The sequence below is a fragment of the Phascolarctos cinereus genome, unplaced genomic scaffold (assembly GCF_003287225.1).
Source record: "Phascolarctos cinereus isolate Bilbo 61053 unplaced genomic scaffold, phaCin_HiC Scaffold_726;HRSCAF=1367, whole genome shotgun sequence".
Classification (NCBI taxonomy): Eukaryota; Metazoa; Chordata; class Mammalia; order Diprotodontia; family Phascolarctidae; genus Phascolarctos; species Phascolarctos cinereus.
The window spans coordinates 256,622,178-256,638,551 of NW_027556098.1; the positions used below are offsets into that span (position 1 = coordinate 256,622,178).

At 39.0% G+C, this 16,374-nt stretch overlaps 1 protein-coding gene across 6 annotated transcripts in view; it reads left to right on the forward strand.

Annotated features, from left to right (window-relative positions):
- ATP8A2 (ATPase phospholipid transporting 8A2) overlaps nucleotides 1-16,374 on the forward strand; it is a 756,382-nt gene that overhangs the window by 712,648 nt on the left and 27,360 nt on the right. For 4 of the 6 annotated variants that reach the window (XM_020997141.2, XM_020997145.2, XM_020997146.1 and 1 more), the window contains exon 35: nucleotides 6,847-6,951. The exons of 1 other annotated variant lie outside the window; for it this stretch is intronic. In XM_020997141.2, coding sequence (XP_020852800.2) covers nucleotides 6,847-6,951 — 105 coding nt within the window. Of the gene's footprint in view, nucleotides 1-6,846; nucleotides 6,952-7,425; nucleotides 8,081-16,374 lie in introns of those variants that run through there. One more of the 6 variants, XM_078147076.1, reaches the window with a different exon arrangement.

Sequence of the window (16,374 nt, forward strand, 5' to 3'; positions counted from 1 at the left end):
GCATTTCCAACACGATGATATGGGAGGGTGAGGGAAATCATCCCAGTTTTTAAAATTTGATTTGTACAGTTTCAAGAATAGTTGTTACATATTATGAAACAATGAAATAAATTGTAAAACATTGTAAATTATAGCTAAATATGTAAGTGGAGTCACTGGTCTAAAGAGAACAATTTTTGCTTTTATTTTAGGGGTGCCCAAGCCTTCACACAAATACTTGCCAGTTTCTCTGAAGATGTAGATTTCCTAACCTGGCTACATTTTGGACAAAGCATAATTATGGATGGGGAGGGGGAGGGGAGACCCAAAAGTAGTAAATTATGGCTTTAATCTGAGGCTTCCAAGAAAAGACATCAGGTTTCATTTTTGTCATTCCCTTCCTCCCACCTTCAATGAGAATTGTTCTTGCCTGACAGTTAAGAATATATCTTTTGAAGAAGTTTTCATTTTGGCATTATCTTGACAACTGATGATACCTAATGTGAAAAAATATATAAAAACCCAAAATATGCTGTATAAAATTGTCAGCGACTCACTAAGGTTTTTAGCTATTGAGATAAATTCAGTAGTTCTCATCTTCTTGGGCTTAGTCTGGGTCCAGTTTTATAGATACAGTGATTTAATGACTCCCCACCACCACCACCATGCTAAGTGCCAAAACTGTGTTTTCCATTAAATGATGCTCAGAATCCTCTGAGAAAAGGCATAACATGACTCTAACTGAGAGTTGAATGCCATGCCCCACATTTGGTCTTTTAGGAAATGGCCCCAAAATAGCACAATGCAATCATTGTCCACCAGGTTTTCTGTATCCAGCAAGAGAATCAAGTACAAATCGCCTTCTGACAAGTGTGCCCTCAGACTTACCTGCATGCATGACTACTTCTTCCTGGTAATGAATGAGAAGCATTGGTTTTGTTGTAAAGTGGTCTCAGTTGATTAAGATTTAATCATCTAGAATTAGTCTCCTGAAAATTCTGTTGCTAAAACTCAGTTTTAGCCTAATGGGATTTCAACAACAATATCCCTGCCTCCCCTTTCACTCTCCACTCTCACCGCTCCCCCCACAACTTCCTTGTTAAAGACAATGTGCAGAGATGAGAAAGTTCACTAGACCAAAACCCTATACCTTACTGTCTGATTTTCTGGATTTTTTCCCCCAATGGATTTTAAGCAGGAGGCCCCTGTCACAGTCAAGAAACTTAATCTGTTCCCTCAAACAGGATTTTTTTTTTGCCTGCTGTCATTGTAAAATTAACACCATTTATATTTTAACTAGGATAAGTCAAATGACAGCTTGCAACCTCACCATATGGAAGAAGTAAAAGTACATTTCCTTTCCAGTGCCTCGGTCAGACAAAACTTGAGCGAGGACCAAGAGCCTTGAAAAGAAGCACTTTAGGGGAAAACGAAGAGGTGACTTTTGTTTGTGCCTGTTGCACTGCAGTATTTGCACACGGCTGTCTGTTTTTCAGCACCAAGCCTGTGTGTCCACATATGAACCAAACAAAAGATATCGCCTAATGCAGAAGGTGTACCCAGCAGTGGAGGGAAAGGTGGTTTGGGAGAGATTCTGCAGGTACTCTAGCACTAGGAGAATCCTTGGGGATGTAGACAATCTGCTTGGGATAGGCATTTTAGTCCCAAACCAGAATGGACTCTTGTTCTGACAAACTGAGTTCTATGATTTTCTTTTGTTCAAATAATCCAGCTATCATCATACAGACCACTTATCGCATACCATGTTCCTTTCAGCCCTGAGCTTGAAACATTTGCTGTTGAGTCAACTAAATCTGGAATGTCTTCCCTCCATTTCTGAGAAGAGGAAGCTTATTATTAAATACTTGGCTCAGTTAGTGCCACATTGTTTAACTCTAGTCTCAAGTCCTAAATTTCAGTTTTGGAAACCATGCAGCATTTTTCTTTCTTGCTTACCGTATTGTTATGAATACACAGTCACTCTGATGACTGAAAGCCGACCACATTCCCAATTTTTGAACTTCATTATTTAGGGGAAATAATTATTAATTAACAGTTGATATAAATCAAGGAGCATCTATAGAATTTAGTGTTAGGTTTTGTGACAAAGTATGTAATGAGCCAGTAGGACAGTATTGTGAGATTTCCTTCCTTCCTGGATTGGACCAAGAACAGAGAAATTCCATTCATTGGTAATGCCCCTTCTTATTGAAAAAGCTAAAAAATTCTGTCCCATTCCAAAGATTAATTTTTCTCAGCTATTTCCAAAAGTCCTTGAGGAGATTTGCTACCCCAATCTCCTGGGTCCCTGCTGGTTTTTCTATCCAATTTATCTCTACCCTTACATATGATTACCGTAACTTCTAAGGGTAAAAAGAGGGGATTGGAAGTAGGTGGTGCAGTGGCTTAGAGTACTTGACCGAGAGTCAAAAAAAAAATTCAAATCCAGCTTCAGATACTTACTTAGCTGTGTGACCACTTAACTAATGTCTGCCTCAGTTTCTCCAGCTATTAAATGTGGATAACAATACCATCTTCCTCCCAGGATTGTTGTGAAGATAAAATAAAATATTTGTAAAGTGCTTTGCAAACCATGAAAGACTATATATAATGCTAGTTATTGTTATTATTATTACCTTTGATTTAAAGTGCTTTGTCAGACAAATATGATCTTGACTAAAAGGTATTTGGTTACAGAAGTAGAAATCTTAAATTGCCTGAGAAAACCTTAACACTTTTCCAAGTTATTTGCCTATGATGACTTTTTTATATAATCTCCCAACCTGCCTATCTCTCAGCAATGGAAAATTCATTATTTGCCCTAAAATCATCTGTTAGAGCTCTAAAGACAGTGAACTCATTTGAGAGGATTTCTTTTTACTTTATTATATTTCCTTCAGGAGCTTAGTTATCATTTCCTAAATTTGTATTATATCCAACCATTCTTTCCCTTGCCATAATCCCCCATAGACACTTAACTCAAAACATAAAGCAACAAACAGCTTAAACATATAAAGGACAGGTAACTTCTGAACCATGTAATTAAGCTCATTTCCTTTTAGCTAGTATCTTTGTGCATGTGAGAGCACTCAGAAGATCTAATGTTTCCTTTTGATCTGCTGACTCTCAACCCCTATGCATCTCAGGGAGAGGAAACAGTTACCTGTGTTAAGGCAAAAAAAGAAACTAAGATAATGGAAAAGCCATAGAAAACACAAGGTTTCTAATATTCAAGTTTCTAACGAGGTTGAAGACTTAAAACCTACCCACTGGTCAGAGATGATACTAATACCTAATACAAACACAGAGATTTGTACCAGGGCCCAACCCACTGCTATTCTAACAGTGCTTAATACAGATGAGGGCTGATCAAAGTAGCCCTTGCAAATTTACTCCATTTAAAGCCTGTCTCAGAAACACCAAATCCAGATTCACATTCATGCCTCAGTGAGATGCCAGTGTACCAGTAACTAATTTGTAAATGCCTTTTGACCTCTTAGTATTAGGACTTATCCAATCCACAAGTATATATTTCCAAGCAAAGATTTTGGAGTTACTTGTCCAATTTTAGGACTTTTTTTTAAGGGGGGGGTTGAGGTGAGACTTGAATAGGTATTTAAGTTAGAAGACCTGGGTTTGATTTCATCTTGGTTTTCATATTTATTAGGTATGTTATATTGAGCATGTCACTTAAAGTTGAATCATGCATCAAATGAGCCTAATTAGACTTGTCTGCCTATCGTACAGGGTTCTACAATGATCAAAGAAGAGACCATAAAAATATGCAAATAAGTGCTGTACAACTAAGCAAGGTTATTATGAATAATACATCATCATGATCAATACCACTCCATATTGGGTACAATATGAGTCATTAGTAACCCACCACTACATGTTCTGAAATTTCTTCTCTAAGTCGTTGTGGAATTCTGAACACATTCTGCTTTAGGAGCAATGTTAATCTACAATTACTAAGAAAACTAAAGGCAAAAGATACCCTTGTAGATTTGTAGTATTCCAACTACCTTATAGGTTATAAATGGGTTTTTATGAGCTAGTCTGACAACCTAAACACCATTTATAGCATAGTTTCTACAGGGAGAAATGTATTCCACAACATAACACTAAATTAGGGAACATAGGCCTAGTGCATAGAGGTGCCAGAAACTCATTCAGGACCATTGAGAAGGTGAAGGAGGAAACTGAGAGGACTTGGGGTTGGAGGGGAATGTGAGTAATTTAGGAATTGAGAGTAGAGTTAGACAATGTAGCACTCCCTCTTCTTAGAAAATTCCAGATTTACATGATACAATAACAAATGTGTGGTGATAGGGGAGCCAGAGTGGGGTAGGAAGGCCCATTACGCAGAAGACTCCTGTCATCTAGGTCTTCATCCTTGAACAGCTCTCAAAACCTAGGCCATAGTTCCTTCAAACCCCCATCCCCAAAAGGATCATGGTGGCACCAAAGACATGTTTTCTCTTCCCAAACCAACCTCCTTGCTAACCATCTAGATGGTCAGGGGTCAGAAGGTCAGAAGAACCAGTTCTCAGTCTCTGGGAAGAGCCTGCCTGAAATAGCACAGGCCAGCCAGGTATTTGGGTATGTGAGAAAACATATGAGTCGGATGTTCATAAGTTGGGGAAGTAGTTTCTGTGCTTACCCTTTGAATTAAATGCAACTGGCCTGACTTAACAGATAGTCTTTCAAAAATGGGCATAATGAAAAGTATATGTTAAAAACAACCAGCGACATTTAGCCAGATTAAGTGGTAATGTTACTCAATGTTCTTTTGGATGTTCCATTACCAAACACATACTATTTAGTTTCCATAAAATTGCCATAGTTTTGTCTTTAAGCCACAGCCTTTTATCTGCAATGATAGTCTCATTGATATGAAGGTATTTCTTTTATTTAAATATTATGTGATTAGCTTTTTATTGATATGTTACTCTGGAGTGAGAAGGACAAACTGTATACATATATAGTGCATATAGAGTACTCATCAGTTACAGATTAATATAGAGTGTAAGAAGTTTGTGTTTTGTCTTAGAATTCATTTTGGTTAAACATAGGTAATGTATACATATATAATTAAGATTTGAAAGTTAATGGACACATCATGACATTAAAAATAATGTAGTCTATACAGCTAAATTATGTCTCATTGAAAATTACATAATAAAGGGGCAGTTTTTAGATATGCATGTGTATTATACGGAGAGAATTATATATATGTGTATGTATATATATAGTAATATATGTATAAGTTAAGAAGATAAGTTTTTTTAATTTTCAAAGTATTAATTAAATTTCTGAATATTTTATCATCACCTAAAAACTCTACAAATTCCAGCTTTAAAAATGAAGCAGAAAGCCTTCTGCTAACTTTTGTTTGAATCTAAGGATTTTACCATTGGTGATTTGGGTAAATCTGCTCACCTATCTTCCTTCATTCCTCGGCCAGATATGCTAAGTCTTCTCTTCTACCTTAGATGAATCTCTTTTGTGGTACAGCAAATGCACAGGGTTTATTTGTTTGTTTGTTTGTTTGTTTGTTTTAATAACAGGTGCTTTTTTTAAATAAACAGGGGGTCCTAGCACATGTTGATAATATCTCAATTCTTTGCCACCTTACAGCTTTACTCTGCCCAGATCTTCCCAGAATGCTTCTGACTGCCTTCTCTTCCATTTTCTTTGCTTGCCAAGTGGTAACATTCTAGGCCTAGAATGATTTGTCTCTACTTTGAAGAGATCCTGTGGCCAACAGATTGCATAAGAATAATGACAAAGATTTTAGTGATTTTTTTTAAGTATGTAGAGGTCATTATAAGAACAGTAATATGAATGGACTTAGGTAAAAAGTATGGTGTTCCAATATCTCCAAGAAGAGGTAAGCTTGTTTCTTGAGAGAACAGCTCAGAAAATGTCTGGAATTCAGGCACAATATATTATTGCTGAATAAAAGGTATTGTGGGGAAGAGGAGAAATTCTTAGGTATGTATTCATCTCTTAGTTTATAAACTTCATTTTATGAGTATCATTAAAATCCAATTCATTTCACAGAAGATATTAAGCTCACTAGGTAAGATAATCAAAGAGTCTAATGGAAAGTGGTTAGCCAGACAAAAATGGAGCATGGGTGTCTTGATATTTTCATTGCCTTCCAGGTTTGGGGTCATAGTCTTCATTCCAAGGGGGTGAACTCTGCCTGGATTAACCTCCCTACCATGTTTGAATTTGTGTAATAGCTGCCTAAAGGACAGGAGAGAAATGCCTGGCATAGTCAGACACCCCCAGCTCCCTTGCCCCCACAGACACACATTTCTTTCACAGCCTTAGGCTCAGGGAATGAAGCAGTATCCATGAGTGACCATTTGGATGAGGTTTGTAAGAACCAAGATGATCAGCTCCTTGAATCAGGTTTTCAGTCTTCTTTAATGAAAAGGTCTTTTGGGACAGGTTGGAAACATGTCTTGCTTGACCCGCTGTGAATATTCAGTGAATCATCAGGTCTCTCCTTGGAATAGCAGAGGGCTGGGCCAGTCCCATGACTTGCCTGTTGGGGCTCCACAGTCCAATCCTAGATCATTAGAGTTTTCATAAAACAGTAAGTATTCTGTGAAGTAGGTGAATAATTCTGTTCTTCATAGACCAGCAGCTAGCTCTGATTAGCAGCATCCTGGTAAGGCTTCCAGTTTCTATGCCCTATATCTTGCATGGAGGCTTTGAATGCCTCGTTATATCCCAAGCCTTCCTTTGGACATGGATGAACCTCTCTGTTCTGAGAGGGGAATGCGGGGTCTTCTTGTAGCTGTATAAACCTCATGTGTTGTCTTCTCTTTTTGTCTTTCCCTTATGATACAGGGCCAAGCATACCTACCATAAAACTTTGCTGGAGCAGGTTCAGGAGTTGGAAACTAAGTCCAAAGATCTGGGGAAAACTATGCTTCATGATAGTAATGGAAAGAGGTGGGGCAATTCTATCCTAATTTTTTAAAAAAGTATCAGTTCTCCCTACCCCTTTCCCCCTATCTCTCTCCACCTTCCCAGTTTTGAAAATAATCATGATTTATTCATGCTTTTCCCCTCTCCCCTGCCCCCCCTCCAAATTTTCACCTCAGGAAGTAAGTAAGTAAATCTGAGACTTTAGCCTCTGTCTCTATGGCAGTGTGGAACACGGGCTCTCCTAACCACCAAGCCTGTCCTCAGTATAGGCCCTTTCTCCACTTACTGGATTCTGTACTGTGGCCTGTCATCACCAAATTGAGTCCAGTGTGGAAAATGGGAAAAGCAGTCGTTCTGACTTAGGGTAGATGAAATCAGGCTCAGCAGTATTACCAAAGACAATTAGAAAGCAGAAGAAAACTCAGTCTGTTTTGGTATCTGGCCCAGTCATCCTCTGCTCAGAATTTACACACTGTTTGGTTTCTTGCTAATGTACAGGGCTGCCAATGTGGATTCCTCAGCTTGCTGATCTTCAAGGGCCATGCATGTCCTTTGGTACCATACCACTTGGAGTGGGCCTGATGAGCTTATTGATTCTTTTTTCCTGGTGGCAGCATGACTGTCACCTGAGCTAGAGCTACCCTCTGTGTTATATGTTTAAATGATTACACCTCCTCACCTCCTTTGCCTTCTGCACACCAGCAGGCCAGACATCTCTGAGAGCAGGTCATGCAAATGAGTCCTTGCTCACAGCATGGAACCATTTCATGGTATGTTCAGTTATGGTGATTAAATTAGATTTGACAAAAACTATATAAATTAGCAAAGAGAAGAAAACCTGGTGCCTGGGAAAAGTTTGCATCCTAATAGACAAGATCAACATTCTTTCAGTTTGGGATGTCTTTTTGGAAGTAAAGAATTATGCACGTCCCTCAGTGAAAAGAGTCCTTTAGCAATTGAATGAGCATTTTTACTAAACACCTGTTATGTGCTGGGTACTCTACTAAGCTCTCTGAGTATACAAAGACAAGAAAACAAAGTAGTCTCTACCCTCAAGAAGCTTACAATCTAGAGTGACATGACTAATCCTTATGTAATTTCTTCTGATTGATGTAAATGCCCAGAGAAAAAAGTTCCACAGTTTCTTGATTTATTATCACAAAAGTGACACAATAAATTGAGTTTTAAGGAACCTTTTTTGTAAACTAAAAATAAGTTATTAATAAAGAATTCTTAATAAATTATATTCATAATAAACTGCCCTCCCCACTCAGAAAAAAGATCCAGTGAAGAGGTACAGGTATTAGTATTTGGTTGAATGGTCATTCTGGAATTGTTCAATAGCTTTACATATAAAACACCCTAGAACTATATGAACATGTCATTGGATGGTAAGATGGAAACTTACAAAGCTTGTATTGTGTATTCATTGAGGTGTAAAGTGAGAAATTTAAGGAGGCTAAAGCACTCCCAAAAGTAAGATTTTATCATTATAATGAAAATTTCTTCACAAATCAAAGCAATATAGTACCTAGTTTATTATAGAGAAAAGTTCATAACTCAAAGGATTATAAATGGAAGGACAGGCATGGTCTGTATTGTAGCCACACACAAGGTAAGATGAATAGTAAATTATCTGTTGATCATTCATTAAATGCTCCACAGCAGAACATAAGCTATCAGACAGTGAGTTCTACTTTTGCAGCTAGAGATGTTGATAAGCACTAGAGACTTCTAGGCAGTCTTTGTCATTAGGGGCTATTTCAATTTTTAGCATTACCCCTCTTGTTTATTAGGGATAGGGTCAGAGAAGAAGCAGTTTTTGAAAAGAGGGAAAGAACTCTAAACATCTCAGAGGGACATGATAGAAAGGGAAGTATTTCAACTTTTTGCAAGGGTGTTATTTTGGGAAATTCGAAGGGATTTCTGTATTTATTCAGGACTTTTTATGATAATATTAGCAACATATAGTTCCTATTTGTAGGGACAGTTTTGAAGAGACAAATTTTTACTGATGATAATTCCTCGTTTAAAATTTTAAGGCAGCTTGAAATACTGTTTGACTCTATCAGGAGGAAGTTGGAGCCTACATTGTATGTGCATCTGTCTAGACTTTGCTCACCTTCCTCATTCATGTTTACATATTGTCTAGTCATCATAAAAACTTAACATTGTAGGTCATGATTTTGTGTCTGTGTCTGTGTGTGTGTGTGTGTGTGTGTGTGTGTGTGTGTGTGTGTGTGTGTGTGCTCAGTGTTTTCATAGACTCCTGTTTTCCTAAGTTCAAACTGCAAGGTCTTTTATCTGTCCTCATCCATACAGATCCCCTGCTCCAATAGCTTGCATGAAGATCATGTAAGGAATCCATCGCCCAATGAGTTTGTTTTTCCTCTCTCCTAATTGCTCCCAGATTTTCTGTGTGGTCCATCTGCAAACAAGATAAATGGGGAAGTTTGCTTCAGTCTGCTAGAGGTGCTGGCTTTATGCTTATGTCATAGCCTCCCAAGTTTAGCCTCAAAATTGTTCTTTTTTTAATCTCCTTTATGTGAAGCCCAGCTCTCTCACACCTGCTTCCATTGATATGCTTTCCCTTGGGCAGGAAAAGCAGAGTAGGGGGGAGGGGGGATTTCTTCAGCATTAGATTTGCAAGACCATGACCATACTCATAGTTTAATAATCTGTATAATTGCTAAGAGCTGCATTATGGTGGTATGGCTTTCCAGCCGTCCCTTCTCAGACCTGCTGAGGGCCCCTGCTGGCACCTCTGAGATTCGTTTTTACCCAGATACTTTCTATGGAGAAAAGCAAGTAACTGGAGTCCATTGGTATCTAAAGAGAGGTAGTGGAGAGAAAGACACATCTGTGGTAATCATAGGCTTTCCAGTGCCCTCTCCACTGGTTGGAAGTGTCTGCGCAAAGCTGCAGCTAAGAGACATCAGGCATCATTAGGGTTCTCTCTGGCTACTACACAGGGCATTTAGATTCGGGGAGGTGTCATCTAGTCTCTTGTGGAGAAAACAGCTATCAGCATGTAATTAAAGATGAAGAGCCCTTGGCAGTGAACTCTTTCAATCTGTACAGGAATGGACATGTTGGAGGCCAGTCCTTCTAAAAGGCCCAAGGCTGCCTAAATTAGAAGCAGGCATCCATCCTAAGTGTGAATCAACCCTAGGTGCTCAGAGCAGGGTCTCCCAAAGTACCTGAAAGTTCTTCTCTAAGAACTTCTCAGTAAACTCTACCTTGAATAAGAAGGAAGGAAAGTAGCTCTGTCTAGAGATCTCATGCTCTATTCCCATTAGCACATCTAAACAATAAGTTTATCAAATTAGCTGTCATTGAAATGTAGCTATTGACTAGCCTTAAGGGACTGAAGGATGGGACAGGAAGAAGCAAAAGTAGAAGGAAATTAAAGTAAGACAACAGTAAACTCTTGCTATCAGGGCCTGAATGGAGGAAGTTTCAGTTCAACAGTTCTGAAAAATGGAAGCTATAGTTCCTGTCCTAAAGGAACTTACATTCTGCTAGGATAATACATGTGCCCAGTGAAAAAAGAGAGGAGTCCCATGAGAACTCTGTGTTTTGGGCAGTAGGAGTACAAGGAGAATAGAAGGAAAAGCAATTGGACCTCTAGGCTTGAGTTCTACTCAAGTCAAAAACAATGACTTAGTCATTCTAGTACCTAAGAATCCTTAGTTTGACTATTAATGAGGTAATAGAGGTTTTAAAATAAAGAATAAGGAAGCAGAGCAGTACTTGGTTATTAAGCAAGATGATTTTTTTCCTTGCTTTAAATGTGTTCATTTAATAATATCCTTCATTTATTGGTACACTATATATTTTTCACAAACTGTCATATACAGCAATATCTTTTAAACAGCAATGAAGCAGCGAGGCCTTCCTTTTATGTTGCACAGTAGACAAATGAATGACATACTTTATACTGTTTTGTACAAAATCAAAAATAGATTTCCTTTCCAACTTTTGGGGGGCTTCCCTTTACTTCAGAAGAATGCCTCTCATGGGGATTTACCATTAGGAAAAGGGGGGGACTATCTAATACAGTTTAAAAATGAAAGCTTTAACTTTAGAAATTTCTTTAAAGGGTATGGCTTAATTAAGACACTTCATAAAATGATGCTTTGATCATTTTCAATAGTATGGACAGTAGTTTTTATTTCAGTGTTGGTTTTTTTGTTTGGTTGGGGTTTTTTTGCGGTGAGGGAGATTTGTTAGTAACACAAGCAAGAAAATAGCGGATGAAAATTTTATCTTCTTTCTCGGTTTTACTTAGTTTACCTCTCATTTAAACCAAGTTCAGGTCTGCAAACTAAGCCTTGTGCTAATCTAGTTCATTTCCCCCCTACCCTTCTAATCATCGGGGGCGGGGCACGACAGCACGGAGGCAGTGAAAGAACAATTTTCTGCATTTTGCTTCAGTCTACTTTAAATATCAAATGTTCCAGGTCCCTGTTCTTGTCTTTTACCAGCAAGACCCTGGGATTTTCTTTCATTTAAGTGCTTTTCACCAAATATAATTTACTCTTTCACTTTGGTAAATGTAGCTGCATGGCTAGCCTTACCCTTTTAGAGCAAGTTATCTTCTTTATCGCCCCTCCAGGACTGTACATGAAAACAGATGCATGGTCAACTGGGTGACGTCCCTCTTCTCCCCCACCCCCAGCTGATGCAGGCACACATGAAGGGGGATCTGTTCACTCAGTTGAGCCCTTGAGAGCAGAGTAAGGGAAGTTTGATTCAGCATTTACCAAGGTCCCCTAGCCTAGTGCTGCAAACTCCTCACCTTCAGGTTGCAGCTGAAAAGCCAGGGCCTGGGTCCAGGCTTCTTCCACCATGGTGTTCCTGTGGCACCTTATGGGGTGTTATATGGGACAAGGCCTGAAGTCCATCAGCAAGCTTTTCAAACAAGTAGACGACATTTCTTCCCACTCTGGGCTTGGTCTGGTACTAACATTTTAAAAAAAAATTGAAAATGCAAATATATTTTGAGTGAGTACTTGACTTGAAGAAGAATATCCCTTAAGGCATTTTGTATAAACAGAGAATAATCTTGATCTCCCAAAACCCAAAAAGCATTTGATACTGTTCTGCTTCTAAGACAGAATATGAATCTTTTAGGACATAAACAGTCTTACAATATTGGTATGGGAGGACACCTTTTTTTGAGGACGATTGTTTTGGCTTCTTAAATTTTAAATCCATTTTTTCAGATGTTCTTGCCATTTCAGTAAAGATTAGGGTTCCAATTATAAGTTCATTCTGTATTCAAGTTTTGTGGTGTGTCAGAACCAGAAGGAACCTTGGAGAACGTCTAGTCCAACCATTCCCATTTGATGAATGAGAGAAGTGAGGCCTAGTGATTTGTTTATTAAGATTATGTAGTTATTGTCAGAACTGGACCTTGAACCCAGGTCTCCTGTCTGCTAGTACAGTACTCATTCCACCCTCTTACTGTGCGACCTTGGCCAAATCACTTAACTTCTTTGTTTGGGAAGGCAACCACAATGTAGTGGAAGAAGTACTAATTTGGGAGTCAGAATACCGGGGTTCAGATCCTACCTCTGGCACTATGAATATGCCACTGGAGCAAATCACCTCACCTCCCTGGGCCTCAGTTTCCTCATCTGTAAAATGAGGGGGTTGGACCTCAGGGGCCAATTAGTGCCTTTCAATTCCAGATCTATGATCCTGTGAACTAAGAAGGAAAGAAGGGAAAACTCAGAAATATTACTGAAGCATGTTCAAGTCAATTAAAACCCAAGAAGCTAGAGAAGATGTCAGTTTAAAAAAAAAACAGTAAGGCAAAAACAATTAGGAGTTACCTGAATGCCCCAAGTCATTATTTCATATTTAGAAGAATACAGGGAGGGGTGCTGGGAATCAGGAAGAGAAACTGAGAGATAACTATCTAGAAATCATAAGTTTGAGACTGGCATTCTTAAAATAATTTATGTATAGTATCCTGGGAGAAACATTGAGGCCGTTTTTAGCAAGAATCAAGTTATGAGGAAAAAATGAACAATGGTTAGAAAGAAGTTTTGTTACTTTATGAATCCCTAAAGTTTAGAAAGGATATGAGGGGAAACCCCCATCAGTCAGGAGCTAAGTCATATGATATTATGGGCAAAAGAGAGATATGTTGGTATAGTCCAGAAAAGAGGATCCTTATTGGGAAATGTGAATGAAATATCTTCCTTGGAATATTTGAAAAAAAATAAGATACATTTCTGATACGGACCTTAATGGAAAATTGAGTTGGGTCAAGGGGATGGAAGAAGAATTTTAATTATAAGGGAAAGTTCTTAGTTAAATTAACAATTGGACAGTGAACTGGACCATCAAAGCAGGTTGATTTAAATCCCTAGCCTTATTGACCAAAACTCAGAAACAGGTAAGGGAAAACATTAGTGAAACAAAGAGAATGAATGGTTCAGGAAATGACACTGGATTATCCAAATGGGATATCCTAGTGACCATATTTGCATGCAAGATGCAGGAACAAGAGGATGAAGAAAGTCAATCTTAAGGAAGTAAAACATGTCTGAACTATCACATACAACTAAAGATATCGGAGGTCTTTGGGCCCATGGGTACATTTTTTTAATGAATAAAAATAAAGAGTTTTAAACTACCATTCATGTGAAATGCAGCAAAATAGGGTTCAGTTCACTTTAATAAAAATGCCTTTGTGATTGGTTTCAGTGGGAAAAGTAATTTTGTTAAAACCCAGTACTATAGTAGGGGTTTTTAATTGCATCATTCTCACAAAATACTTGAGAGGTAAGGTTTCCATGTGGTTTTCCCCACCATTTTTACAGAGGGGGGAAGCTAGTACACAGAGGTAAAATGACCTAAGGTTCACTAATGGCTGAGACGAAAGGAGCACTCTGGACCCCACCTCTACATTTCAAGAATGACTATAATACATGTCTTATGTCTTAAAAGCAATAATCCCACGTAAACTACCCATCTTTCCTGACAAATATGTACTTCTGTGGGATCAATTCTACTCCCACAGCAGACTTCAGCAACAGGTTAATTAGTGCTGATGGTTGGTTGCATCCTTTCAGAAAACACCCAGGACCCATTTGGCTCCTTTTGTAAAATGTCGATTTCATTTGCCCCACATGGCCTGCAGATAGAAGCTGTGGAAGGTGGATTTACAGAGGCAAAGATTATTTCATTATGCTGTTTACATAGTGGAGATATCGGCATTAAACATTCCAGTTAAAGATGGGCTCTTGAAGAGGTTCTCAGAAGATCTTGGTTGATTACATTTCTGCTTCATTATCAGTAGGTTGTTTGCTTTTCAATTTAAAGACTCTCCTCAGGGTCTCCCTCTCCTCCAGCTCTGATTGATCTCAGAAAGTAAGACATTCCACTTAGCTGGTAACTGATAACCAGAAGCCCCTCCTAAAATTGAGTTACAGGGTGGACATAATCCTACAGAAACCTGACTCTACTCATTGTTTTGTGGGCAATTCCAAAGTGCTTGAGATAAAATGGACTGATTTGGTGTTCTTCACGTGCTAGCTGGGTGATAATGAGGCTTTCCCTCCTGTAATTACTGAGTTCAATAAACTAACCAAATTTAAGGAGAGAAAATGAATTTGAGAGAAATTCTTAGAGTAATTTGGAATTCACATTTGAATTTTTGAATGCCCGCAGCTCCCTGAGCAGATTTTTTTGATGCCCCATAGCTTAGAAGGCCACAGTCTTCTCTTCAGTGGTTATGGGTTAGGAGCCTTGAAAATCCATTGTTCCCTTCCTATCCAGAGTAGGATAGGGAAAGGACTGGAGGCGGGATTTCATTGGAATAGAGAACTCCCAGGTGGGGAAAGTCCCTCTGTCAAATGCACCTCTGCAGTTTATAATCTTAGGGAGCTGCCTAGATAACTGAGAATGTAAGTGACTTGCCCAGGGTCACACAGCCAGTACATGTCAAAGGCAGAATTTGGACCCTGATCTTCCTGGTTTTGATATCAGCTCTTTATCCACTAATCCAGGCTGCCTCTTTTTTCCTTTATTCTTATTTGTAGCAGCGAGGTGATTCGGTGGATAAAGCTCTGGGCCTAGAGTCAGGAAGACCTGAGTACAAATCCAGGCTCAATGACGAGCTATATGTGACCCTGGGCAAGCCACTTACCTGCTTTTTGCCTCAGTTTCCTCATCTGTAAAATGGAATAATGATAACAGCTACCTCTCAGAATGGTTGTGAGGATCAAATGAGATATTTGTAAAGCACTTAGCCAGTACAAGTGTTGTGTTGTTGTTATGCAATGGATTTGTCTGTGCAGGCCAGATATAACCTATTGGCCAGTCTCAAATACATCTGACTGTTGGTGAGAGATTTCCTTATTGAGCAAAAGAGAACCAGTAGCTCTTAAGAATGTAAGGGGAAATCTAGTCAACAAACATGTAATAGAAGCAATTGGGTGGCATAGGAGATAGAACCCTGGAGCACCTGGGGTCAAGAAGATCCAAGTGCATATTCTGTCTCAAACGATTGCTGTGTGACCCTAGACAAGTCACAACCTCTATTTGCCTCTGTTTCCTCAACTGTAAAATGGGAATAATAGCACCTATCTCCCAGGATTGTCGTGAGGATCAAATGAAATATTGCAAATTACCTAGCATGGTACCTGGCACACACAAAGGTCATAATAAAAGTTTGTTTCCTTCCTTGTTAAGTGCCTACTGCGTGCCAGGCACTTTGCTAAGCTCTGGAGATACAATGAGAGGCAAAAACCCGTCCCTGCTTTCTTGAAGCTCCTGTGTCAAGGAAGGGATAGCAGTGGGTGCTTAATCAAAGGACCTTGAGTTTTAGCGGGCCTGTGGAGCTGAGCTCAGCTAATCTTCCTTTTGTATTGTGCTTATAATGCTAGTGTTTATTCAAGTAATGCCTCCTTCTTTGCCCAGCTTAACACTCCTTAGGTGGTGCTACTTGGGTATTATTCACACTTACTAATGAGTAACTCCTTGGGTTCTTTCTTAGACTAGTGAATGAAACAGTTTATTCTCTAGCCCCACAGTGATTAAGCAGTGAGCTATAGGCAGTAATGCCAGTCTTATGAATGCCAGGCCCTGCGCAAAGGAGGAAAGTTCATGGCCTTCCTAAGAGAGCCTCCTCCCATACCCAGCCCAGAGACTTTTACAAACAGGCTGCATGCACCACCGATTTGGGCACCTTCATCCAAAATACACATTGTTGTTGCCTTGAACTGTTAGAGTTAGTAGAGCAGAATAATGCAGTATGAAAGCTCAGATAAAAGGCAGGGCTGAACTTCAGGCCTCCTCACAGCCTTCTTTTAGGAATGGGTCTGATGAGATAGGAAAGGAAAAGGTATAGAAGTTAATTTGAACAATCGCATCAAAACCTTCATCTCCTGTACTAATGAGATAAAAGACATGAATAACAAGCAACACCAC